Source organism: Dermacentor silvarum, chromosome 11 (assembly GCF_013339745.2).
Source record: "Dermacentor silvarum isolate Dsil-2018 chromosome 11, BIME_Dsil_1.4, whole genome shotgun sequence".
Lineage (NCBI taxonomy): Eukaryota > Metazoa > Arthropoda > Arachnida > Ixodida > Ixodidae > Dermacentor > Dermacentor silvarum.
The window spans coordinates 4968074-4990179 of record NC_051164.1 but is presented as its reverse complement, the minus strand read 5'-3'; the positions used below and the strand labels follow the sequence as shown (position 1 = coordinate 4990179).

General features: G+C 50.6%; 1 protein-coding gene across 2 annotated transcripts in view; it reads right to left on the bottom strand.

The window, feature by feature from the left end:
* Positions 1-205: 205 nt before the first annotated feature.
* The window catches only part of LOC119433431 (histone deacetylase 3), a 140788-nt gene continuing 118887 nt past the window's right edge, over positions 206-22106 (bottom strand). Inside the window, exon 8 of one of the 2 annotated variants that reach the window (XM_037700637.2) lies at positions 206-488. In XM_037700637.2, coding sequence (XP_037556565.1) covers positions 264-488 — 225 coding nt within the window. In that variant the 3' untranslated portion in view covers positions 206-263. The remainder of the gene's footprint in view (positions 489-22106) is intronic. The other variant, XM_037700638.2, reaches the window with a different exon arrangement.

The window sequence follows — 22106 nt, the reverse complement described above, 5'->3', positions numbered from 1 at the left end:
TAGTTGTATTTATTACTGTCACTGCGTTACCTAAGTTTATTTTCCTTTCGTGTATCCATGTACAGGAGGTCCCAATTCAGTCTCCGACTACTCCTCCTGTATATTACATGTTGTAATAACTTCGTATATAGTAATAAAATTTGATTCTGATTCTTCAAGACACAAGTTTGCCCAAATCAGAGTGGGTAATTCTTTACCACAACCTGACACATTTATTGCGAAGTCACGTGGCGGAAGCCCTGCCAGCCAGCAGCAGTCAGGCCTCAACGGCCAGTGGCGTCGTGTTGCCGGAGCTGCCACCGCTCGGGCTGGCGGCATCCTCCGGGCCGGGTGAGCCGGGCTGCTTGCGTGAGCAGGGCAGCATGTCCGGCGGCACGTGATGCATCTGCACACTCGGTGCATGCACCAGGCACTTGAGGTTCTCGGCCACGGCGCGCACAATGGCCTCCAGGTACTGCTTGCTGTTGGCGTTCTCCTGCGTGACGGCGCTGCTTGGCATCGGGAATGCCACACACACACACAATTTTATCGTAAAATGCCCGATTTTTATACTCGTCCGAGATTGTTGACACAAATATTTACCCTTTTTTTTCCGTGTAGTTTAGGGGCAAAACCAGATTAAAAATAAACAAATACAGTCGCTGAGTGATTTATTATAGCCCACTTTTTTGGGGACTCATTGATTATAGAGACCTACCAGGGTGGCAGAAACACGAGTTGACAGTACCAGAGTACAAGAGCAACCAAATCACCAACAGCCGTTTAGTGAATATTTCATTAACCAACTCCATGAACAGTTCTGCTCGTCTTCGGCACAGATCATTGTTGCTAACACTATATGGAGCACAGTGGCTGTTCAAAGCATTCCTAGGGGAACAAAGTTTGTGTATCTTTAACAGTACACATTAAATAATCAAATAATGAGTATTTCTTGGCTTCCACAAGGTTGGCAGGTCTGTGCAGATGTTAATGCAATGTCCCCTAGACATGCCAGCATCGATGCAATAGACACTGAATCTCGCCATGCTCTACTCAAGTTAATATAACCTTGTGGGCACTCACGCTCATTCTGACAGCACACAGACCAAGAGTAGCGACATCATGACGAAAGGACACTGAGGAGGCAGGAGACCTGTGCAGTTGAGGCCACGGGCCTGCCAGCCGGGGCTCGGACCCCAGACACCTGGCGCCCGAGCCCCAGGTGTCTCAAACTTAATTACTGTTTTAAATAACTACGCAATTTCAAACTATTTTTGTAAGTCAGTAATGTTACTCCGAATTGTTGAATAGAGGAATTGTATGTTTGCAGACCACGTCACCCTGGTAAATAAGCACTTTCTATCCTATTCCGTCCTGTCCTGTCGTACCACTTTTCTCTCTTGTATAAGCAACATCTTCTAATGTTGCCGACCATTTTATAAACACCTTCTATAGCACAAGTCTTTACCCGGGATATGAAATTTCTGAATACATATTTCAGCGTGGAACTAATCACATTGCTTCAATAATTTATCAGGAGAGACAAAGTTGAAGAGCGTCACAATCCAAGGATGATCCATTTTTTTTCTGTGCAATTTCAACAAAGAGCTTCAAAGCATTAATGCGGATATAAATGGGCTCCATTGTGCAGCTGCATGCGGATATGTCACAAAGCCAACATCGGCATTAACGACTTCTTTGCTCTGTGCCAACCCCAGCCATATTGCAGCCAGCGGCCTCGTATCACGACACCTACATCACACTTCCGCTGGCTCCCATTACTTACAGTAGTGCTGTAAATAGAGTAGGAAAAAATGTTGCAAGTAGCCCTTGACTACCATTGGCCACAGACTAACCTCTTTCAAATTCCCAAAAATCGCATGCACGGGGGGAGGCGGGTGGTGGCCCACCTTCTAAAATTTTTGCTCTTAGCACATACTTTAATGGCATACATAATACACATTTTATTAATTATGATCTAATTTTAGATGCAGCACTGAAGCAGAGCCAAATTAGAACAGCACATGGTTTTTAGATCCCACTGACTTTTTCAGCAGGATTGCTGGTGCCGATTTCACCTGCTTTAAAAACTATGCTAATAAACTTGCTTAAGGAAAGTACCCATCAAGTTCATGGTGCCTTGCGCTGCCTCATCTCTCAACACCATTTAAAGTTTTTTGCGAATGAAATTTACTTTTCGTAAAAGATGATTCAACACTTGTAAAATTGAAGAATGAGCACAAATGTTAAACTTAATGAAAAATTCAGAAGAGTTGGTAGGCATGCTTTAGAGATGCCATGAATAAAACAAAAGGCAAAACCTGCTGACTGCACCATGGATGTCCAGCTGGAGGTTGACACATGAACACTGTAGCGGGAGCAAGGAAAGAAGTGTGACAGATAGTACATACTGAGAATTCTCAAATGAAATTGTTGTAAAGGGCATGCTGCAAGTAGTTTCCACTTGGCGAAGTAATGCATGTGAAAAAAAAATCCAGTTTTTCAGAAAGAATTGAATTTTTTCATAGAGAACAGCATTTTTAGAGAGTTTCTAAGGCTTTGTTTTCAATGCCATTTTTAACAGGTGCGCAATCACGCAAACAATTTTACTCAAGTTTCCACAAGCTGGTCAATTTAACTTCGCAAGAACAACTATTTTAAGAGGGGCTAATAAATCTGCTTAGACGGTGTTTGGTGCCTAGGAACATGTCACTTGCGAGCAACTTGAAAGGTAACAAGGAAATACAGAAACTTTTCTTAGTAACTAGCATTCATAATTTGTTCAGATACCTTTTTGAACTGGGGTGAATAATCTCTATTATGTTCTTGCCTGCTGCCTGGTAATTACACTTTCTAAGAAAATAACTGGTCACTCATTACATTCCTGACATTTATGCGGCCGCAGCTGCAATTTCCATCCTCTTTATTGTCATCTCTTCGAGTTTAGTTGAGTTTAATTACCAACCCTGCTTGAATTCCCTCATGTAGACTACAGTGATTACTAATAACTAATCACATATGGACGAGCGGAACTGTGTTCTCATCTTCTTCACTACCCTGGCACTCTGCATTAGTGTGTGGCATAACACCCAGCAATGCGGCTGAACGTCTGGACGTCTCAGCTGCGAGACAGCGGTCCCAGGAAGTGTGTGCTCGTTCTCCGTTCAGTTTATCTACAGAAATGCTCCAAGCCTGTAGCTTTACAAACTCCACGTTAAGAATGGCATGAAACAAAATACGCGGACATGAAGCGACAGGACAAATGCCAACTTCCAACTTCCGAGCTGGAAGTTGGCACTCGTCCCATCACTTGATTCCTTCAACGCCAACTAGCCAAGCGGAGAGTTTTAATCATTTACAAACTCCATTTCTAAAGTATCAAGAGCTCTGGTACGAGTCTCGTGCATATTCTGCGGCAGCAGGGCTGGAAACTGCTCCACAAGGAAAAGAACATTTATGAAAGACATGCTATCTACGGTCCTCATATTAGCAACCTCTACATGTAGCATGTTACAACGGAAACATGAGGCAGATGCAGTCGCATGCTGTGATGAAGTAGTCTTGTACAGCACTGTGAAACTCCTGCCACTCCACGACTTGAGATTGGGAATTAAAGAACTAGCTTCTTGGCCAATGGCCAAGTCTTGATCACTCTTCTGAGCTTCCCTCCTCTGCCGTTTCGATTCCCTGCCGTTTCGATTCACAAATCTTGAGAAGACGTCTTCGAGCAGACCAAACAGGTCAGACTGCAGCACGTGAACCTGGGGTGCCTGTGCCTGCAGACACTGGTTCACCTTTTCAAAAACGCTGCACAAAAACACTGACAGCGTTTTGAAGGAACAGGCGGTATGCTTTACCGAGTTCCGAGCTCAAGAAAACAAAAAATCTCTCCTCTCGAGTTCTTATATTTCTTTGCTGGCGGATGCAGAACCTGGACTGAGGGGCTCTTTCTCTTGGACTTGCAGCCAGCATTTTTTTTTTTTCCGTTGTGCAACTTACTTGAGTGCAGTCTACATTTGAGATGCTATAGCATGCAAATGCAAAAAAGCTGGGTCTCTTGCTGTCATTTTTCACCTCGCTTAGAAGAAAGCTCAAGAGGGGTGCCCACTGGTCAAGCAGCCTTGTCAAGCATTTCACAAGGAAGAGCCACCTAGTTTGGGCGTGCACTCCTTGTCAAGTATGGTCTGAAACTCCCGACGAGAATTTTACTTCTTAGTGATTTTTTCAAGATAATAAAAAATATCCACTGTAAGAAAGAAGTGTAGCCTGCACCTCAGCAGCATGAGCTCGTGGTTGCTGTCCTTGGCCGAACGCTTGTGAATGCTCTCCCCGTTCGCCTGCGTCCGTTGCTAATAAACCTCTTAGCAAGTGGGTGGAGGCTGCTGGGTTTCGACCACCCTGGAACTTCGCACTCTACCTCGCATCATGCCCGACGACGCAAGCGGCGCCGCCCACCCCGGTTTGTGCCGGTGCCTTGCGTCAACGAGATCCCCCTATCTCCTCCGGCACAGATGACAAAGACGTTGAAGATTGGATCTCCTCATATGAGCGAGTGAGTGCCCATAATCAGTGGGACGATGTTACCAAGTTGAGAAATGTCACATTCTATCTCTCCGATGTTGCAAACCATGAAGCCGACCTAACTACGTGGTTGGTCTTCAAGACCAGCTTTACCCAAGTTTTATGTCGGCCAGCAGTAAGAAAGCTCTGTGCAACGTTTGCGTACACGATCCCAAGAGATTGGAGAGAATTTCACAAGCTACATTGAGGACATTGTTGACCTTTGCAAACGGGTGAACGCGTCGATGTCAGAGGAGGAGAAGATCAAGCATATAACGAAGGGTATTGAGGATGACGCATTCCAAATGTTATTATCGAAGAGTCCTTGCACTGTCGTTGAAGTAATCGAATTGTGTCAGAGTTACGAAGAGTTGCGCAGGCAACGGCTTCACACCAGACGTCCCCTTGCGCCCACCGACTCTGTGTTCAGCCTTGGTGTCGGCGACGACCACGCTACTCTGTTTCTGAAGATTCAGGAATTAGTTCGCGCAGAGGTCGCTCGCCAGCTATCTTTGATGTCTTGCGTCTCGGAACCACCATCCGCTTTGGCACCTACGATCCGCGACTTCATCCAGGAGCAAGTTTCACAAGCCATTCCTCCAGCCCGTGATTCGACGCCAGTCACTGCACCTCTCAACTGCTTCTACGTAGAAGCAGTTGCCCGAGCTCACCCACAAACGCTATCGCCGCCCCCTATGCATTGACCACCGACCTTTTTGCCGCCACCTATGCGGCTACCAGACCGGTGGCATTTTCCGACTTCTCAGCCATGAGTCGGAGCTTACCCCCAACAATGGCGCACCTTCGATGACCGTCCAACATGTTTTGCTTGTGGTGCTGCTGGTCATGTGGCACGCCATTGCCATCGTCGCATGCTTCCTTTTTCCAACATCTGGCGAGCACCACCTTTCCCCACTCAGTTTTCCTCTTTGCCTTCCAGCCTTCTTTTTGCCCTGATCGCCCACCCGCGTTTACCCGTCGCTCACCATCTCCACGTCGTCGCTCGCTTTCTCCGATGCGTCACTGTACCGGACCCGCCGAGCAGGAAAACTGATGGCCGCAGTTCCCGAGGTACGAACTGCGTCCCCGTCGCAATGCACAAGTCCTCGTCCCCCTCCAGCCAACGTTACTGAAGTGTATGTCGAAGGCATTTCCGTCCTGGCACTTGTCGATACAGAAGTGGCTGTATCCGTAATTTCCACCCAACTCTGTCGCATACTAAAAAAAAAAGTTCCGACACCTTTATCCGACCTCTCCCTTCGAACCGTGAATGCTCAAAACATTACGCCTCTCGCTGCCTGTACTGCTTGAGTCTTCATTCAAGGACTTCTGAATACTGTCAAATTCGTCGTGCTGCCCTCGTGTTCCCATGACATTATATTAGGCTGGGATTTCCTTGCAAATAATAACGCCATTATTGACTGTTGTCATGCTGAACTCGAACTTTCTGCACTTCACGATTTCAAGATAATCGACAACTGCCCTTCTAGTGCTAAACTGTTGGTGTCCGAAGACAATGCTGTTCCTCCGTGCTCTTCCCTGCTTGTGCCGATGTCCTGCGCCACTATTTCTGATGGCTGTGTCCTCTTTACGCCTTCTGAAGTGTTCATTCTCCGCAAACGTTCTCCGCTGCCCTTTCCTCTCCTTACTCTTCACAGTGACGTCACGAAGATGCTCGTCGACAATCCCACGGCGTGCCCTTTACTTTTATTTCATGGCGAATGCCTAGGCCTCGTTCAGCCAGTCGGACACCTTTTGCATCTTTGACGCTCCTACTGCTTCTACTTCTATGGACCTTAGCGCACCTACTTGTGACCCTGCGGTTGATCAGACCCTCCTCGACGTTTTTCACTGCTCCATTGACGATGAAACGTCACCTTCCGAACGAAGCCAGCTGCTCACTCTCCTGCAGAAGTTCCGCGCTTCTTTTGACAGCCCTGCTTCCGGTTTGGGTCACACGTCGACCGTTTTCCACCAGATAGATACAGGCAGTCATGCACCTCTATGGCAACGCCCTTATCGGGTATCCGCCTAGGAGCGCCGTGTAATTGACAACCAGGTTGCTGACATGCTCAAGCGCGGCGTTGTACAGCCTTTAAACAGTCCCTGGGCATCACTGGTCGTTCTTGTTAAGAAAAAGGATGGCTCTATTCAGTTCTGCGTCGACTACCGACGTTTGAACAAAATAACGCGCAAGGACGTTTGCCTGTTACCGCGCATCGACGACGCCCTCAACTGTTGGCAGGGAACGGAGTTCTTTTCTTCGCTGAATTTATGGTCTGGATACAGGCAAGTCCCTATGGCACCATCTGATCGACATAAAACAGCATTTGTGACACCTGACGGATTATACAAGTTTACGTGATGCCTTTTGGCCTGTGTAACGCTCCAGCCACTTTTGGGAGGATGATGGATAATATTTTCAGCGGCCTCAAATGGAACACATGTCTGTGCTACCTGGATGACATACTGTAAAAACCCGCGTATAATACTGCCACCTGTAGGTAGTGGGTCGAGGGCAAGAGTGGGTCGAGCCCAAGAGAAGAAGAAAGACCGCGCGCTCCTTCTCTGCTCGAGCCAGCTGCGACGGTCGCGTCTTCGAAGAGCCAGCTACTCTACGTTTATTAAACCTTCAGGACTACTTCTCGAGGCTCGTGACAAATTGGTGGAGGTGCGGGGTAAGCGTCTTCACGGATGTTGCAGACCCCTCCAAGGATCCGCGCTATGAATCCAGTGCCTGTCGACACTCCCGTGCATCGGGCCAGCCGCAGGATCAGGGGACTGTCTCCAGAAGTCGTCAACGCTATAGTTCCCACCACATCAACCGGTATGACCAGCGCTTCCCTTCAAACCGCCCCAACCGGTACGGGAAGCACGATGTCGAACCGCTACACCCTTGAGAGCCCACGGATCCCGAAGACGTTTCATGGCAAAGTGTTCGAAGACGTCGAAGACTGGATGGTCGACTTCGAGCGCGTGGCCTCCGTGAACAAATGGAACGAAACGGATAAACTCAGGCACGTCTACTTCTACCTGGAGGATGGCGCGCGTACGTGGTTTCAGAACTGCGAGGAGCAACTGACGTCGTGGCGCGAGTTTTGTCGGCAGCTCTTGGAGACCTACACCAGTGCTGATCGCCTCGAACGAGCGGAACGAGCGATTGAGGCCCGCGTCCAGTTGCCAAACGAAACTGTGACTATGTACGTCGAAGACATGACGCGCCTCTTTCAACGAGCGGATCCAAGGATGACGGAGAAGAAGTTACGTCATCTGATGCGCGGGGTCAAGGAGCAACTCTTCGCTGGCCTCGTACGGAGCCCTCCGAAGACGGTCGCGGAGTTCTTGTCCGAGGCCGTGACCATGGAAAAGATGCTTCTGCATCGATCGAACCTATATGAGCGGCAAGCAAACAGCATGTCTACTGCTGACATTTTCGCGGCCATAGGAAGCAACGGTGACTCTCTGCGAGAACTCATCCGCTCTGTAGTGCGTGAAGAGTTGCAGAAGGCCACCGTAACACCGCAACCTATGGTAAGCTCCATAGCAAGCTATATAAAGGACGAACTGCACCAGGCGCTCCGTGACACCTTGCCTCCTGCTAACGCCGTGCCAGTACCTCCTGAGTACCCCCGTGCGACCTACGCGGAAGCCCTGAAGCGCCCTGCTTCCTCTCCGCCGCTGTTCGTTCGTGCTCCTCCTACGGTGTTAGTTCAGTTGGCGCAGCCGATACCATACTGCGACGCTGGGTACACGACAACGCCTGTTGTTCATGCCGCTCCATTTGCCCACCATTCAGAGCAAGCGGTTCACTACGTCGACGACAGACGCCCGTCCCCTCGGAAGTCGGATGTTTGGCGCACACCCGATCATCGGCCCCTGTGCTTCCACTGTGGTGAAGCTGACCACCTGTACCGCCAGTGCCCATACCGGCGCCTTGGGATTCGCGGCTTTTCCGCATACTCGCCGCCGCCCCGATACGGCCAGCGACCCCGGGACGTTGAGGACTACCTCTCTCAGCAGCGCTTGCCACTGCCTGCCAGGCGGCAGTCGCGATCGCCGTCTCCGAGACGATTTTCACCTCCGCCGCAGCGGTATTCTCCCGAGCGATCGACCAGTCCCCGCCGGGAAAACTAACTGAGGCGATCTTTGGGGGCGAGGTCGCTAAAGGTCGAAGCGCTGAAGACCTCCGACGGACGCAGTTACGGAAACCTACCGATCCGACATCACCTGCGGCTGAGCGGGACGACCGGCTTTCCCTCGATATACCAGTGACTATTGACGGTTATGCCGTTAGTGCTTTAGTGGACACCGGCGCAGACTACACGATACTAAGCGGGAAAATAGCAACGCAGCTGAAGAAAGTGATCACGCCCTGGCATAACTCACAGATTCGGACGGCTGGCGGCCACGTCGTTACTCCACTGGGCACCTGCACGTCTAGAGTGGAGATTAGAGGATCTACATTCGTAGCGAGCTGCCTTGTCTTACGCGAATGCTCCCGTGACGTTATTCTTGGGGTTGACTTCCTGCAGGAGTACGGCGTGATTATCGATCTGCAAGGGCGTCGTATCACTTTCTCTGCCAAACGAGCAATCAATGTGCAAGCCGGCCAACGGCGCGACGACGTACTTCGTGTTTCGGCAGACAGTGTAACGCTTCCTCCACGAGCCAGTGTCCTCGTGGACGTCACATGCTGTGGCTTACGCGATGGCGAAGCGGTGGCCGAAAGTAATTTGGAACACCTACTGAAGCAAGGTGTTTGTGTGGCTCGAAGTGTTATACAGATTCGTGCTGGTCATTCGCAAGTGCTTGTTACCAACTTTAGCTACGAGCACCGACACCTGTTCCGCGGCACTTCGTTAGCGTTTGCAGACGCAGTAGCAAACGTTAATAATTGTTTCACGTCAGAAGTAGTGGAGACAGCAGACACGTCTCTGGGCCATATCGACATCAATTCTGAACTGTCCACCGAGAGCCAGACAGCACTGCGCAAGCTGTTGCTTGAATTCAGGACCTGCTTCGCACATTCTTCCAAGGTACGCCAGACTTCCATCACTAAACACAGGATCATCACGTACGAAGACGCACGCCCGATACACCAGCAGCCTTACTGCGTGTCGGCAAAAGAACGCGAAGCCATACGTACGCAAGTCCGGGAGATGCTTGACGATGGCGTCATCGAACCTTCCAACAGCCCGTGGTCGTCTCCGGTCGTTCTTGTCAAAAAGAAAGACGGAACGCTACGCTTCTGTGTCGACTACCGCAAGCTCAACAACGTGACTAAAAAGGACATGTACCCGCTGCCGCGTATCGACAACTCATTAGATAGACTACGGCGTGCCCACTATTTTTCTTCTCTCGATTTAAAAAGCGGGTACTGGCAAATTGAGGTAGACGAACGCGACCGCGAGAAAACAGCCTTTGTGACTCCAGATGGGCTCTATGAATTTCGAGTGCTTCCTTTTGGCTTGTGTTCAGCCCCGGCTACTTTCCAGCGAATGATGGACACTGTCCTTACTGGACTGAAGTGGCAGGCCTGACTTGTGTATCTGGATGATGCGGTCATCTTCTCTGAAACGTTCGAGCAGCATCTTCACCGCCTAAGGAGTGTGCTAGAAGCCATCCGATCGGCAGACCTCACACTTAAGCCCGAAAAGTGCCACTCTGGTTATTCTTTATTCTTTATTCAAACAAAACTCGCAGCGCCATTGGCATTATTGCGAGGGGCATAATACAGAGAAAAACAAATCAACAGAGTTTTGGCTCACAACCTCAGCCGGTAACAAATTTCACTCCGATATGGTCCTCGGAAAGAAAGAAAACTTAAAAAGGTTAGTCCTGGGGGCATATTCCCGAACTTTGAACACATGGTCTCTTCGGGTGGATAAGTAATATGGGGGACGCAGATATGATGAGGCCTTGATTCCAGTTTGATTATGATCTATAGTGTAAAAAAGCTTGAGACGAAGATTCTTGCGGCGTTCGCTTAGAGGAGTCCATCCTAGATTTCTTTTTAATTCCGTTGCACTATCAAACCGATTGTACCGCCCCAGGACATACCTTGCAGCGCTAGACTGAATGCGTTCTAACGCTTTTATTCGTACGGAATAGGACGGATCCCACACAGGGCAGGCGTACTCAAGTAATGGCCTTACGTAGGCTTTGTATGCAGCCTCTTTGACATGACTTCCCACGTGCTTGAGATTCCTTCGAAGGAAACCAAGTGAAGCTCCGGCCTTGCGCACAATGCAGTCAATGTGCTCGGACCATGATCCATCCTCAGATAAAGTCACTCCGAGATACTTATACGAAGATTCCTGGCGAACAACTTGATTATCTAGATAGTAGCGATACCGCAGTTTATTAACTTTTTTTGTGAAGCTGACATGCACGCATTTATTAATGTTCAAATTCATTCTGTTTAAACTGCACCACATTTTGATACGATGTAGATCTTCCTGCAGCTGTATGCAATCCGAAGAGCTCAAGTTCCTCGGGCATGTAGTAAGCGCCAAAGGGGTCCGACCCGATCCAGACAAGCTTGCCGCTGTGGCCGCGTTTCCAGCTCCTGCCAATAAGAAGGCCATCTGGCGCTTCCTGGGTTTGTGCGCCTACTATCGCCGGTTTTTTAAAGGCTTTTCGAAGATAGCGGAACCCCTGACACACCTTACAAGGGACGATACGCCATTTGTGTGGCATAATGAGCAACAGGCGGCTTTTGCTGAATTACGACAGCGCCTGCAGTCAGCACCCGTTCTTGCACATTTTGACGATGATGCTGATACTGAGGTGCATACCGATGCCAGCAGCATTGACCTTGGCGCAGTGCTCGTCCAGCTCCAAGATGGAGTGGAAAGAGTTATAGCGTATGCCAGCCGCTCCCTGTCCCGTTCCGAGGCGAATTATTCGACCACGGAGAAAGAGTGCCTCGCGGTCGTGTGGGCGATCATAAAGTTTCGCCCCTATCTCTACGGTCGTCCCTTCAAAGTAGTGACGGACCACCATGCCCTCTGTTGGTTGGCAAGCATGCGCGACCCTTTAGGACGACTGGCACGATGGAGCTTGCGGCTACAGGAATTTGACATCACCATCGTTTATAAGTCTGGCCGTAAGCATGAAGACGCTGACACGCTGTCCCGTGCATCCATTGATCCTGCCAGTCAGGAAACGGAGGATGATGACGGCTTCCTGGGCGCCATTAGTTCGTCGGACTTGAGCAGACGGCAGCGTGACGACGCTGAGATTAGACCGATCATCGATCATTTAGAGGGCCGCGACACAACCATACCACGCCATCTGTCCCGCTCGCTGACGTCCTTCTGTCTGCGAGACAACGTGCTTTATAAGAAGAATGCTCGTTCGACCAGCCGTGCGTACCTCCTGGTGGTTCCAAGGGACATGCGCGACGACATCCTCTTCGCTTGCCATGACGAACCAACATCTGATCATTTAGGCTTTTCACGAACACTCGCTAGAGTAAGCGAAATGTACTATTGGCCCGGGCTTTCGGCAAGCGTCAAACAGTACGTTAAAGGCTGTTGTGAATGCCAGCGCCGCAAGACACCATCCGTTAAACCGGCTGGCTTACTTCAGCCAATTGAAGCACCTCACACGCCTTTCTACCAAGTCGGCATGGACATTCTCGGACCGTTTCCTCTCTTAGCCGACGGCAACAAATGGGTGATCGTCGCGACTGATTATTTAGCGCGCTATGCTGAGACGCAGGCAATCCGACGAGCCACGGACTCAGAGGTAGCGCAATTCTTCATGCGCCACATCGTCTTGCGTCACGGTGCTCCCTCCACTGTAATAACTGACAGAGGGACAGCATTCACAGCGCAGCTTATGGACGAGGTTTTTGAATTGAGCAACACCAGGCATCGCAAGACGACCGCTTATCATCCGCAGACCAACGGAGTTACTGAGCGACTGAATAAGACGGTCACAGACATGCTCGCAATGTACATCGACGTTCAACACAAAACATGGGATCGGATCTTGCCTTACGTGACCTTCGCGTATAACACCGCCGTGCAAGAGACGACGCGCTTCACGCCCTTTCGCCTTCTCTACGGTCGCGAAGTCCAGACGATGCTGGACGCTATGCTGCCGTGTCAAGAAGCAGACCTATTGACAACTGACGCCGAAGAATTTGCAGAGCGTGCTGAGGAAGCTCGGCAGCTCGCGCGGCTGCATATCGGCCAGCAGCAGCAGGCAGACGCACGACGCTACAACATCCGCCACAGGGACGTGTCCTACAACCCCGGGGACCAAGTTTGGGTGTGGACCCCCGTTCGCCGTCGTGGCCTCTGTGAAAAGCTGCTGAGCCGGTATTTCGGTCCGTATAAAGTGCTCCGCCGCGTCAGTGACGTAAACTACGAAGTTGTTCCGGACACAACATCGCAAACCCGGAGTAGGACACAAAGACAACCGACCTCAGACATAGTTCATGTTGTGCGCATGAAGCCGTACATTGCGCGTCCGTAACTTTCTTTTTGTGTTTACATCTTTTTTCTCTCATTCCCTTCTTTGTTTCTATTTTTCATTTATCTTTGGGAGCTTGCTTCTTCGTTCATTGACTGTGCCGGCGTGACGGCTACATTTTTTTTGTGTACTTTCGCTTTGCCTGCCTTCTTCTTCTTTATCTTCTACGCCTATTTTTTTTTTTAGCATCGAGGCGATGCTTTTGTTCGGAAGGGGGGATATTGCCACCTGTAGGTAGTGGGTCGAGGGCAAGAGTGGGTCGAGCCCAAGAGAAGAAGAAAGACCACGCGCTCCTTCTCTGCTCGAGCCAGCTGCGACGGTCGCGTCTTCGAAGAGCCAGCTACTTTACGTTTATTAAACCTTCAGGACTACTTCTCGAGGCTCGTGACAATACGAACCCGAATATAATACGAGGTGAAATTTCTGAGACGAGAAATGAAAAAAAAAAAGTTTTACCCGCGTATAATACGAGTGAGAGAAACTCGGGGAAAAGGAAAAGATTTATTTAAATCGGACTCGGCTCTTCATTCACTGTCGTCCTCAGCGGCGCTTTCGTCGGACAATTCCTTGTCCGATAAATCTTCCCAGAGGTACTCGTCCTCTGTGCCATTGACCGTGTTCGAGATCCCGCACTTCTTGAAAGCGTGACGCACAAGGTCTTGTGGGATGCTCGCCCATGCGTCCACGATCCACTCGCACAGCGTGGCTGGCGATGCCCGCTTCAGCCGCCCAGTCGGCGTCACTGCAGGTTCACCTGACCACATCCATTCAGCGTAGCACCGCCTCACCTCATCCTTGAAAGGCTTGTTGACATCTAGAGGCTGCAACTGAGACGTCATCCCACCTGGGATAACGACGAGTTCAGTTCCAGAATCGCACAACAGCTTCTTCACTGAGTCGGCCAAATGGCCATGAAACGCGTCCAGCACGAGGATGGACGGGAACGACAACAGTGCACCGGGCCGCCTGCACCACACGGACTTTATCCAGTCGAGCACAAGCCTCTCGTTCATCCACCCTTTCTCATGGCATCTCACGATGACATTTTTCGACATTGCCTTGCGCTTGAAGACGACATAGGGAGGGAGCTTGCGGCCGTCTGCCGTACACGATAACATGACGGTAGCACGCGTCTTCTCGTTCCCAGTGGACCGGACATAAACTTGTTTCGAGCCCTTCTTGTGCACAGTGAGGGGCGATGGCATGTCCAGATAAACTGGTGTTTGATCAGCATTGCCGATTTGCCCTAGCTGAAATTTCTTCGTTTTGCGCAATGAAATAACGTGGTGCTGGAAAGCCACCAGTAGCTCTTCGAACGATGCCGGCAGCTTTTGCGAAATTGAAGTTCTCCGGCGCAGTGAAAACCCCGCACGGCACATATAGCGATAAATCCAATGTTTGCTCACTTTGAAGGCGGAGCTCGTTAGGCCTTTTTCTCTCGCAAGCTCCCTAACTTTTGCTTGCATAAGCTCCACGCTCATAGCAAGATGCGCGGCTCGCTGTTCTCACACAAATTCCGTCAGGGCGAGTTCAATTTCCGGGAATGTCCCATTCTTCGGGCCGCGAAAACTTCTTCGCGTTCCACAGCACGCGAAAAGAGCTTCCTTCTGTCGTCGTCATCCTCAGATGCTTCCCTCGATGACGCCAAACTGCCTCCTGGCCGCACTGTTGCCGATGTCCTCTGCCGCTAAAATTACTTTCCGCTTGAAAGCAGCCGAGTACTGCTTTCGTGGCCCCAACATCATGCTCCTTCACTAAAAACAATGCACTTCGCGATTCCCGGTTAACACGTGAACTGCCGAAGTCCGCACTCAACAAAGAAAGAAACAATGCCGTAGCCACGCTGCAATAGCGAAGTCAAGCCGTAGCCAGAAAGCAATAACAAAGCCAAGCCGTAGCCACGCAGCAATCACGAAGCCAAGCCGTAGCCACAGAGAAAAAATGAAACCAAAACTTAGAGCCCAGCTTTCTGACTGAAACTTTCGTCCGGATCCGCATATAGTACAAGGCGGAAATTTGGGACGCTAATAACAGGAAAAAAACCTCGTATTATACGCGGGTCTTTATGGTAGTTGTCTTCTCCTCTGATTTCCGCACACATCTCAGCCGTCTCGAGCACGTTCTGAAATGCCTCACTGATGCGGGACTTCAAGTCAACTTTAAAAAATGTCGTTGTGGTGCCCGACAGCTCACCATTCTTGGCCATGTTGTCTCGCGATACGGCATTCGTCCGGATCCAGCCAAGCTCCGTGCAGTCGCCGACTTTCCCAAACCGAAGACGTTAAAGGAGCTTCAAAGTTTTGTTGGTTGATGCTCATATTTCCCGACGTTTCATTTGAAATTTCGCATCCAAAGTGCACCCCTGACAGACCTTCTAAGCAGCAACAAAGAACTTTCAGCTTGGTCGCCCGCCTGCGATGACGCCCTCACGAAATTACGCCACCTGCTAACCTCGCCACCTATCCTCCGTCACTTCGACCCTGCAGCCCCCACTGAGGTCCACACCGATGCCAGCGGCGTCGGACTCGGCGCCGTACTCGCGCAACGGAAAGCGGGGCTAAATGAATATGTCGTCGCCTACGCGAGCCGCATTCTGACAAAAGCCGAGGCTAATTACTCGGTTACAGAGAAAGAGTGTTTAGCCATTATTTGGGCCCTTGGGAAATTTCGCCCTTATTTGTATGGTCACACATTCGACGTCGTCACTGACCACCATGCCCTTTGTTGGCTGTCCACCTTTAAGGACCCTTCTGGCCGACTTGCTCTCTGGGCCCTTAAGCTACAGAAGTACGACATCCGCATTTTTTACCGTTCCGGCCGCAAACACACGGACGCTGACGCGCTTTCTCGCTCATCGGTAGCAGCTGACAACGCTTGCCTATCCGCCCTTGAGCCCGCACTTGCATCACATGCACTGCACAACATGCCGTCGGAGCAGCGCAAGGATCAGTGCTCTCATCAGCATTCTTTCTGATCCATCCTCCTCTTCACCATTGTGCGCTCTTCGCCGCCAGGCTACCCACTTCTGCATTCGCGATGACCTTCTTTATTGACGTAACTACCTTTCTGACAGTCACAAGTGGCTCCTTGTGATACCCCGCCATCTCGGTGACTTTATCTACGACGCTTTTCACGCAGACCCACAGTGCACGTATGCCGGCCTCTTCAAGACCTACGCTCGACTACGCCTCCCATTTTATTGACGCAGCCAGTATAACTACGTGCAAAAGTTCATTCGCTTCTGTGCTCAGTGCCAATGCCGAAAATTACCTCCCGGACAAGTCTACCCGTCCCAACCCCTTCCCTGCCCTAGTCGACCCTTTGATCGTGTTGGTATTGACATATACGGACCGCTACCATCCACTTCAGCAGGGAACCGCTGGATTATTGTTGTAGTGAATCACTTGACCCGTTATGCTGAAACAGCCGCTCTACCGACTGCCACCGCCCGCGACGTTGCATCGTTTCTGTTACACCATTTCGTTCTGCGCCACGATGCCCCTCGCGAGCTTCCATACCTGCCAACCTAACAATATGAAAATTCGGGAGACCGCCGCGCGATGGGGGGGGGGGCAAAAAAATGTTGCCCCCGTGCCAAACAGTGCACGTGGTATAGAGTCCATACTTGTCACGATTCAGCAAAGTGACAAAGCACAGAAACTCAGTCGTGCATGATCTCAGAAATAAGTGCAAGTACTTATCTTTGGCTTCTGATAATGCCATCAATCGTTCCAACTGCCGTACTTTCCGGTGTATAAGACGCGCTTTTTCTTTCTGAATTTTTCGTCGGTGCGTCTTATAGAACGGTGCGACTTATGTGCGTGTTTTTTTTTTTTCTTTTCGGAAAAACTGCCGTCAAAATCGGATTCAATGTTATGGCCACGCGAAGTGCGCTGGCTGACTTAATTGCTACAGGTTCTGTGCCTGCTATCGAAGAGCCGGGTACGTTCTTATGCCATCAATCGTTCCAACTACTAAACTCGGCGAAACAAAGAGTGGTTTGGCATTCGCACTTCACTCGACAACCTGACAAAGCCAAATGAAGCCTAACGCACTCGCGGTCATATAACGATTGGATTGCTAAAAACGCGCGACCCAGCCTGAGATGAGCCAATCCGGCAAATCCAATATGGCAGCGCCCTTTGGTTGCTCGCGTTCGTGGTGGTGCCAACGGCCCGCATCCACGATTCAAGATGCATGTTGGTGACTAACTGCTCCCATGCCGCTTAAATTTCTCGCGCGGTAATATTGCAGGGTGTAAAAAAAAAACGGGGAAAAAGAAACGCGGTGCTGTGGCGGCTACTTTTCGGGAGATTTGAAGCCGCGTCCGTACAATCGGGAGATGTGAGAACAATTCGGGAGAGTTGGCAGGTATGAACTTCTGAGTGATAGAGGCCGAGCCTTTCTTTCCGATGCTTTGAAGGCACTACTCGATGAATGCCAAATCGTTCACCGCACCAGTACAGCGTACCATCCGCAAACTAACGGCACGACAGAGCGCTTCAATCATACTCTTGGTGATATGCTCTCAATGTACGTCACCTCTGATCATTCAAATTGGGACCAAGTTCTCCCTTTAATGACGTATGCGTACAATATTGCGTGCAATACTATACGCATACGTACAATATTGGCGAGAACGCTCGGCAATTCTAACGCGAAAACATTTCCGACGGTTAATTCGAACATAACCGCGCACCGACAATGCTCTCAGCAGCACGCCAAATCCCGTGGCGGCGCCTCCGACTGGCATTGCTCCGACAATGCCATAAAGCAAAAGCTTAGGAGCGACCCCTCAACGCCCGCGTGGAGAAATAAAAAAAACAATACTGTGGCAAAAATTTCTTCTCTCAATTTCTTCTGCGTCGCGCCGGAACACGCGTGTACATGCCGACAGCTCAGCCAACGCTGTGGCTGCGGCGCAGAGGGAAGCAACGCGGAGGCCCAGTCTGGCCAACGAAACTGCCCATGCCGGCCAACGCTCCCTTCAACGACAGAAAACGAAACTTCGGGGAGCGGGCTAAGCTGGCGCGCACGAAGACAGTCGAAGGTGAGGTAGCTACGAGAGAGTTGAGAGGGAGGGTGAGGGGAGCGACCGAAGCGGGGTTGCCGAGGCCAAATGTGCTTCCCTGCCGCCCTCCTCCCTCACCTTCGACGGTCTCCACGCGCGCGCGCGTCGCTGTGCCGGCGCCGCCTGCTCCCGGAAGTTTCGTTCACTGCCATTATCGGGATGCGAGAGAGAGAGATTGTGGTTGTGAAGAGGAAGAGGCGCTATCGGGATGCGAGCGTTGGCCGGCGTGGGCAGTTTCGTGGCTCTCACTCCCTATGTGCTTGCGTGCCGCGATATTTCACGACTCGCACCGTTCGTACGTAGCGCTATAGTGCACAAAACACCAAAAATAAGTCCTTCTTGTAATTCGAACAAATTTTCGGGCCCCTTCGAGTTCGAATTATCGAGATTCGGCTGTATTTTCTGCTGGTGTGTCACACCCTTGGACAGGAACAACAGCTTTTGCACACATTGCAGACCCTTGTCCGCATTTTCGTTGTCTTTCATGCGAAAGAAGCTTTGTAAGGCTTCCAGGCCCGCAAGCGCTTCGGCGAAGGTAGCCAGTGGGCGCAAGCCTTCGTCCGCCACCACCTCCGCTACGATCTCGGCGAGTCGTAGCGCCGCGCGCCGCACGCGTGGCATCTGCCTGTTTTCGCCGCTTAGTAGTTCGCGTTGAAGCGAGGGGCGAGGTAGCACAAGGTCAATTCGCTCGCCGCTGCTGCCGCGCTTTGTCACTTCGGGCGAACGAGCAATGCAGAGAAGTCGTGGAGGGGAGGGGGGATTGAGCACTGGAGAGAAGCAGTGCGGCAGCCGTCCGCCACTTAGCGCTTCACAAGCACACGAGAGCGGCCTTTTCGCACACCTGAATGATAATTTTTCGCTGCAGAACGTATCATACGACCGCAGTTTGACACAATGCTGAATGTTGCTGCCGAATAATCGTATTTTACAGGAACGTATTAACACATTCCTCTATGGGGTTATGTTTATTTTTCGCTATTGCGAACGTAGGAGCCAGGTTATCGTATTAAGCGGGTACGTATCAGCGAGGTTCTACTGTACTGGATTTTCCCCGTACTTTCTCCTATATGGATGAGAACCATCTAATACGTTCGATACAATTCTTTCACATAAGCTTGATGCGTCCAAAAGTACTCCACTGTCTGAAGCAGCTCGACATGCTGAGGAATGCCACCAGCTTGCCCGCTCTTTTTCCACCGAGGACGAGTGGCAGCAGCAATCCCGTCAACCTGTTGACCGTTCTCCACCAACATTTTCCCCTGGCTCTCTGGTCTGGTTTCAGGTACACGCTACGACACCCGGCCTTATCGTAAAACTTGTCGCTAAATACGTTGGTCCTTACGACGTTCTGGAGCAAACGTCCTCCGTCAATTACCTCATGGAGCCCCTCACGCCATCGACAGACCTGCGCCATCGCGGCCGCGAACTTGTCCACGTCTGTCGCATTAAGCCGTACTACGACCCAATAGTAGTGTCTTCGCCTTAAGCCGCCAGGATGGCGCCTTTTTCGGCGGAGGGTGATTGTAATGAAGAAGAGTAACCTGTGCCTCAGCAGCATCGCCACCGGCATGAGCTCGTGGTTGCTGTCCTTGGCCGAATGCTTGTGAGTGCTACCCGTTCGCCTGCATCCGTTGCCAATAAACCTACTACGACATTCGTTGCAATAAGCCGTACTACGACCCAATAGTAGTGTCTTTGCCTGAAGCCGCCAGGATGGCGCCTTTTTCGGCGGAGGGTGATTGTAATGAAGAAGAGTAACCTGCGCCTCAGCGGCATCGCCCCCGGCATGAGCTCGTGGTTGCTGTCCTTGGCCGAACGCTTGTGAGTGCTACCCGTTCGCCTGTGTGCGTTGCCAAAAACCTCTGAGCACCACAAAAAGTTTGTCCACCTTTGAAGGCAGGCACGATACTGCCTTTTTAGCTGCAAGGTTTATATAAGGTGGCATGGACATGCAATTTTAATTAGATTCCCTTGCACTTCCAAGGTTGCACCCAGTTGCTTGTCCTTGGAGGGTACTTAAGCAAAGCAGCCTGCACTCAACAAAGCTTGTATCTTGCATATAATACTGTCGCGGTTCAACGTGAACAAGAGACAACAACACATTGAACAAGACGGCGGAACAGCCTGTTGAAAGACCACCAGAACAAAGACGTCTTCTTCTTCGAATTCCCCCTGTCCCACTACACAGAGTCCGTTAAAGCACATATCGTCATTGTCTACATAGAGAACGCATCATTTGCTCTCTCTCTAAAAGAGCATCGCCCCGATGCTAAACAATAAAGTTTGCTTGGTGAAAACGAAAGTCTCTCGTACAATCACTGGCTAACATAGGGCTTCAAGCGCACTACGTGCACAAGTTCAGAACGGTGTTGGTGGCGCCTTGTGCAGTAAGGGCTCTCTGGAACGACCTTGTATGTGACGTCACCTAGCCGATGCAGGACTTTATAGAGTCCGAAACACGGCCTCAGCAGCTTCTCGGATACAGTCGAATCCCCCTACAACGAATGCTGCTACTACGAAATTTCCGCCATAACGAAGCTTTTCCGATTGCCCGTCAGCTGCCCATAGAAAGTAATACAAAAAAGTCGCTTCATAACGAAGGCGTTTTATTCGGCATTTCCGCTTCAACAAACTTTTCGAGAACGAAACTGGGACTGAATTGAAATTGAAACTGCCGAGTAGTCAAATTAGAAGGCCCGTCCAAAGCTGTGATGATCGTATGTCCGCTTGAACGAGGTTTTCGCGAACGAAATCAAACTCAAAGTACCGGTTAAGCCACTGCAATCCATAGCCACGCGTGATCACCACGCGCCTGCGCGATACTGCAGGGGATCACCACAATTGCTGCCGTTTTCTGTGGTGTGTGTCCGGTTGAAATGGCTACGCCAACAAAGAGCGTAAATTTCTCTCTCTCGAGGAGAAGGCACATACGATCGCCGAGGCAGAAAGCAGAAGGAAAAATCTCGCAGTTTCGACCGCATGGCGAAGCATCGGTTGCGATAGAAAATTAGTAGACAGCTATACGAACTAAAGATAGTAGTTTTATTGGCCATATAAACTTGTAAACATTCGCTAACTAAATTACTGGGCACGGTGTCACACACGCACAGATAAACATGAACAGATCTCGCTCGATGACCACGGAAACTCCGTGTCGGCACGCTGGAGTGAGACGCGGCAATAGCAGCGAACGAATTGACCTCCATGCCGTCTCCCGCTTCACCGCGAACTAAACGTCGAAAGCACAGCGCACACGACTCTACCGGCACTATTTGCACTTTGCCCCCATCGCAGATCGCTTTGAAGATAAGGCCCGCGCGGGCGCTCACTTTGTGCACATCGCAAAGTGCACATCGTTAGCATCTTGTTGACAACAGCGGCCGCGCCGCTGCCGCTGTTGTCAACAAGAAGCTAACGTCTCGTCGTCTGGGGAAAATGACTATCCACTAGACACACCAACTCCGGCGACTGCTTTGAAAGTAATGGATCATTTTCATCTCATCAGAAAAGTTATCAGAACCCACAACAATGAGATGGCTCTTTTAACGGACTCTGAGACTCGCGTAACGCCTTTGCTTGCCGTGAAGAAATCCAGGCTGACCGACTTCGGGAAATAAAACTTCCGGTAAGCGCAAGCTTGCCAAGCTTGCCGACTTTGTCATAAATATGCAGTGAAATTGTGATAATTCAAACCGCTTCATTGCGACGGTGCGTGTGCGGCAAAATGAGTGTTTCGCGATCGGCTGGGCACGCGCGTTGGGTTAGGCGTCGGCCGCAATGTATGACAAATGCTGTAACAGCGGCGCGAAATGCATTCTCTCGTGAAGTTGACACTTTATCACCTGCCTTCAGTAAGTCTCAACCTTTGCCCCCCCCCCCCCGCCATTGCGAAGATTTTCCGGACGATGGTTTCGGTTTCGTTCGCAGCTTTGCCGTCTGGCGTACGTACCGTATTTACTCGATCCTAAGCACCCCCTTTTTTTCATGATCGCGATGCCCAAAGTGAGGGGGG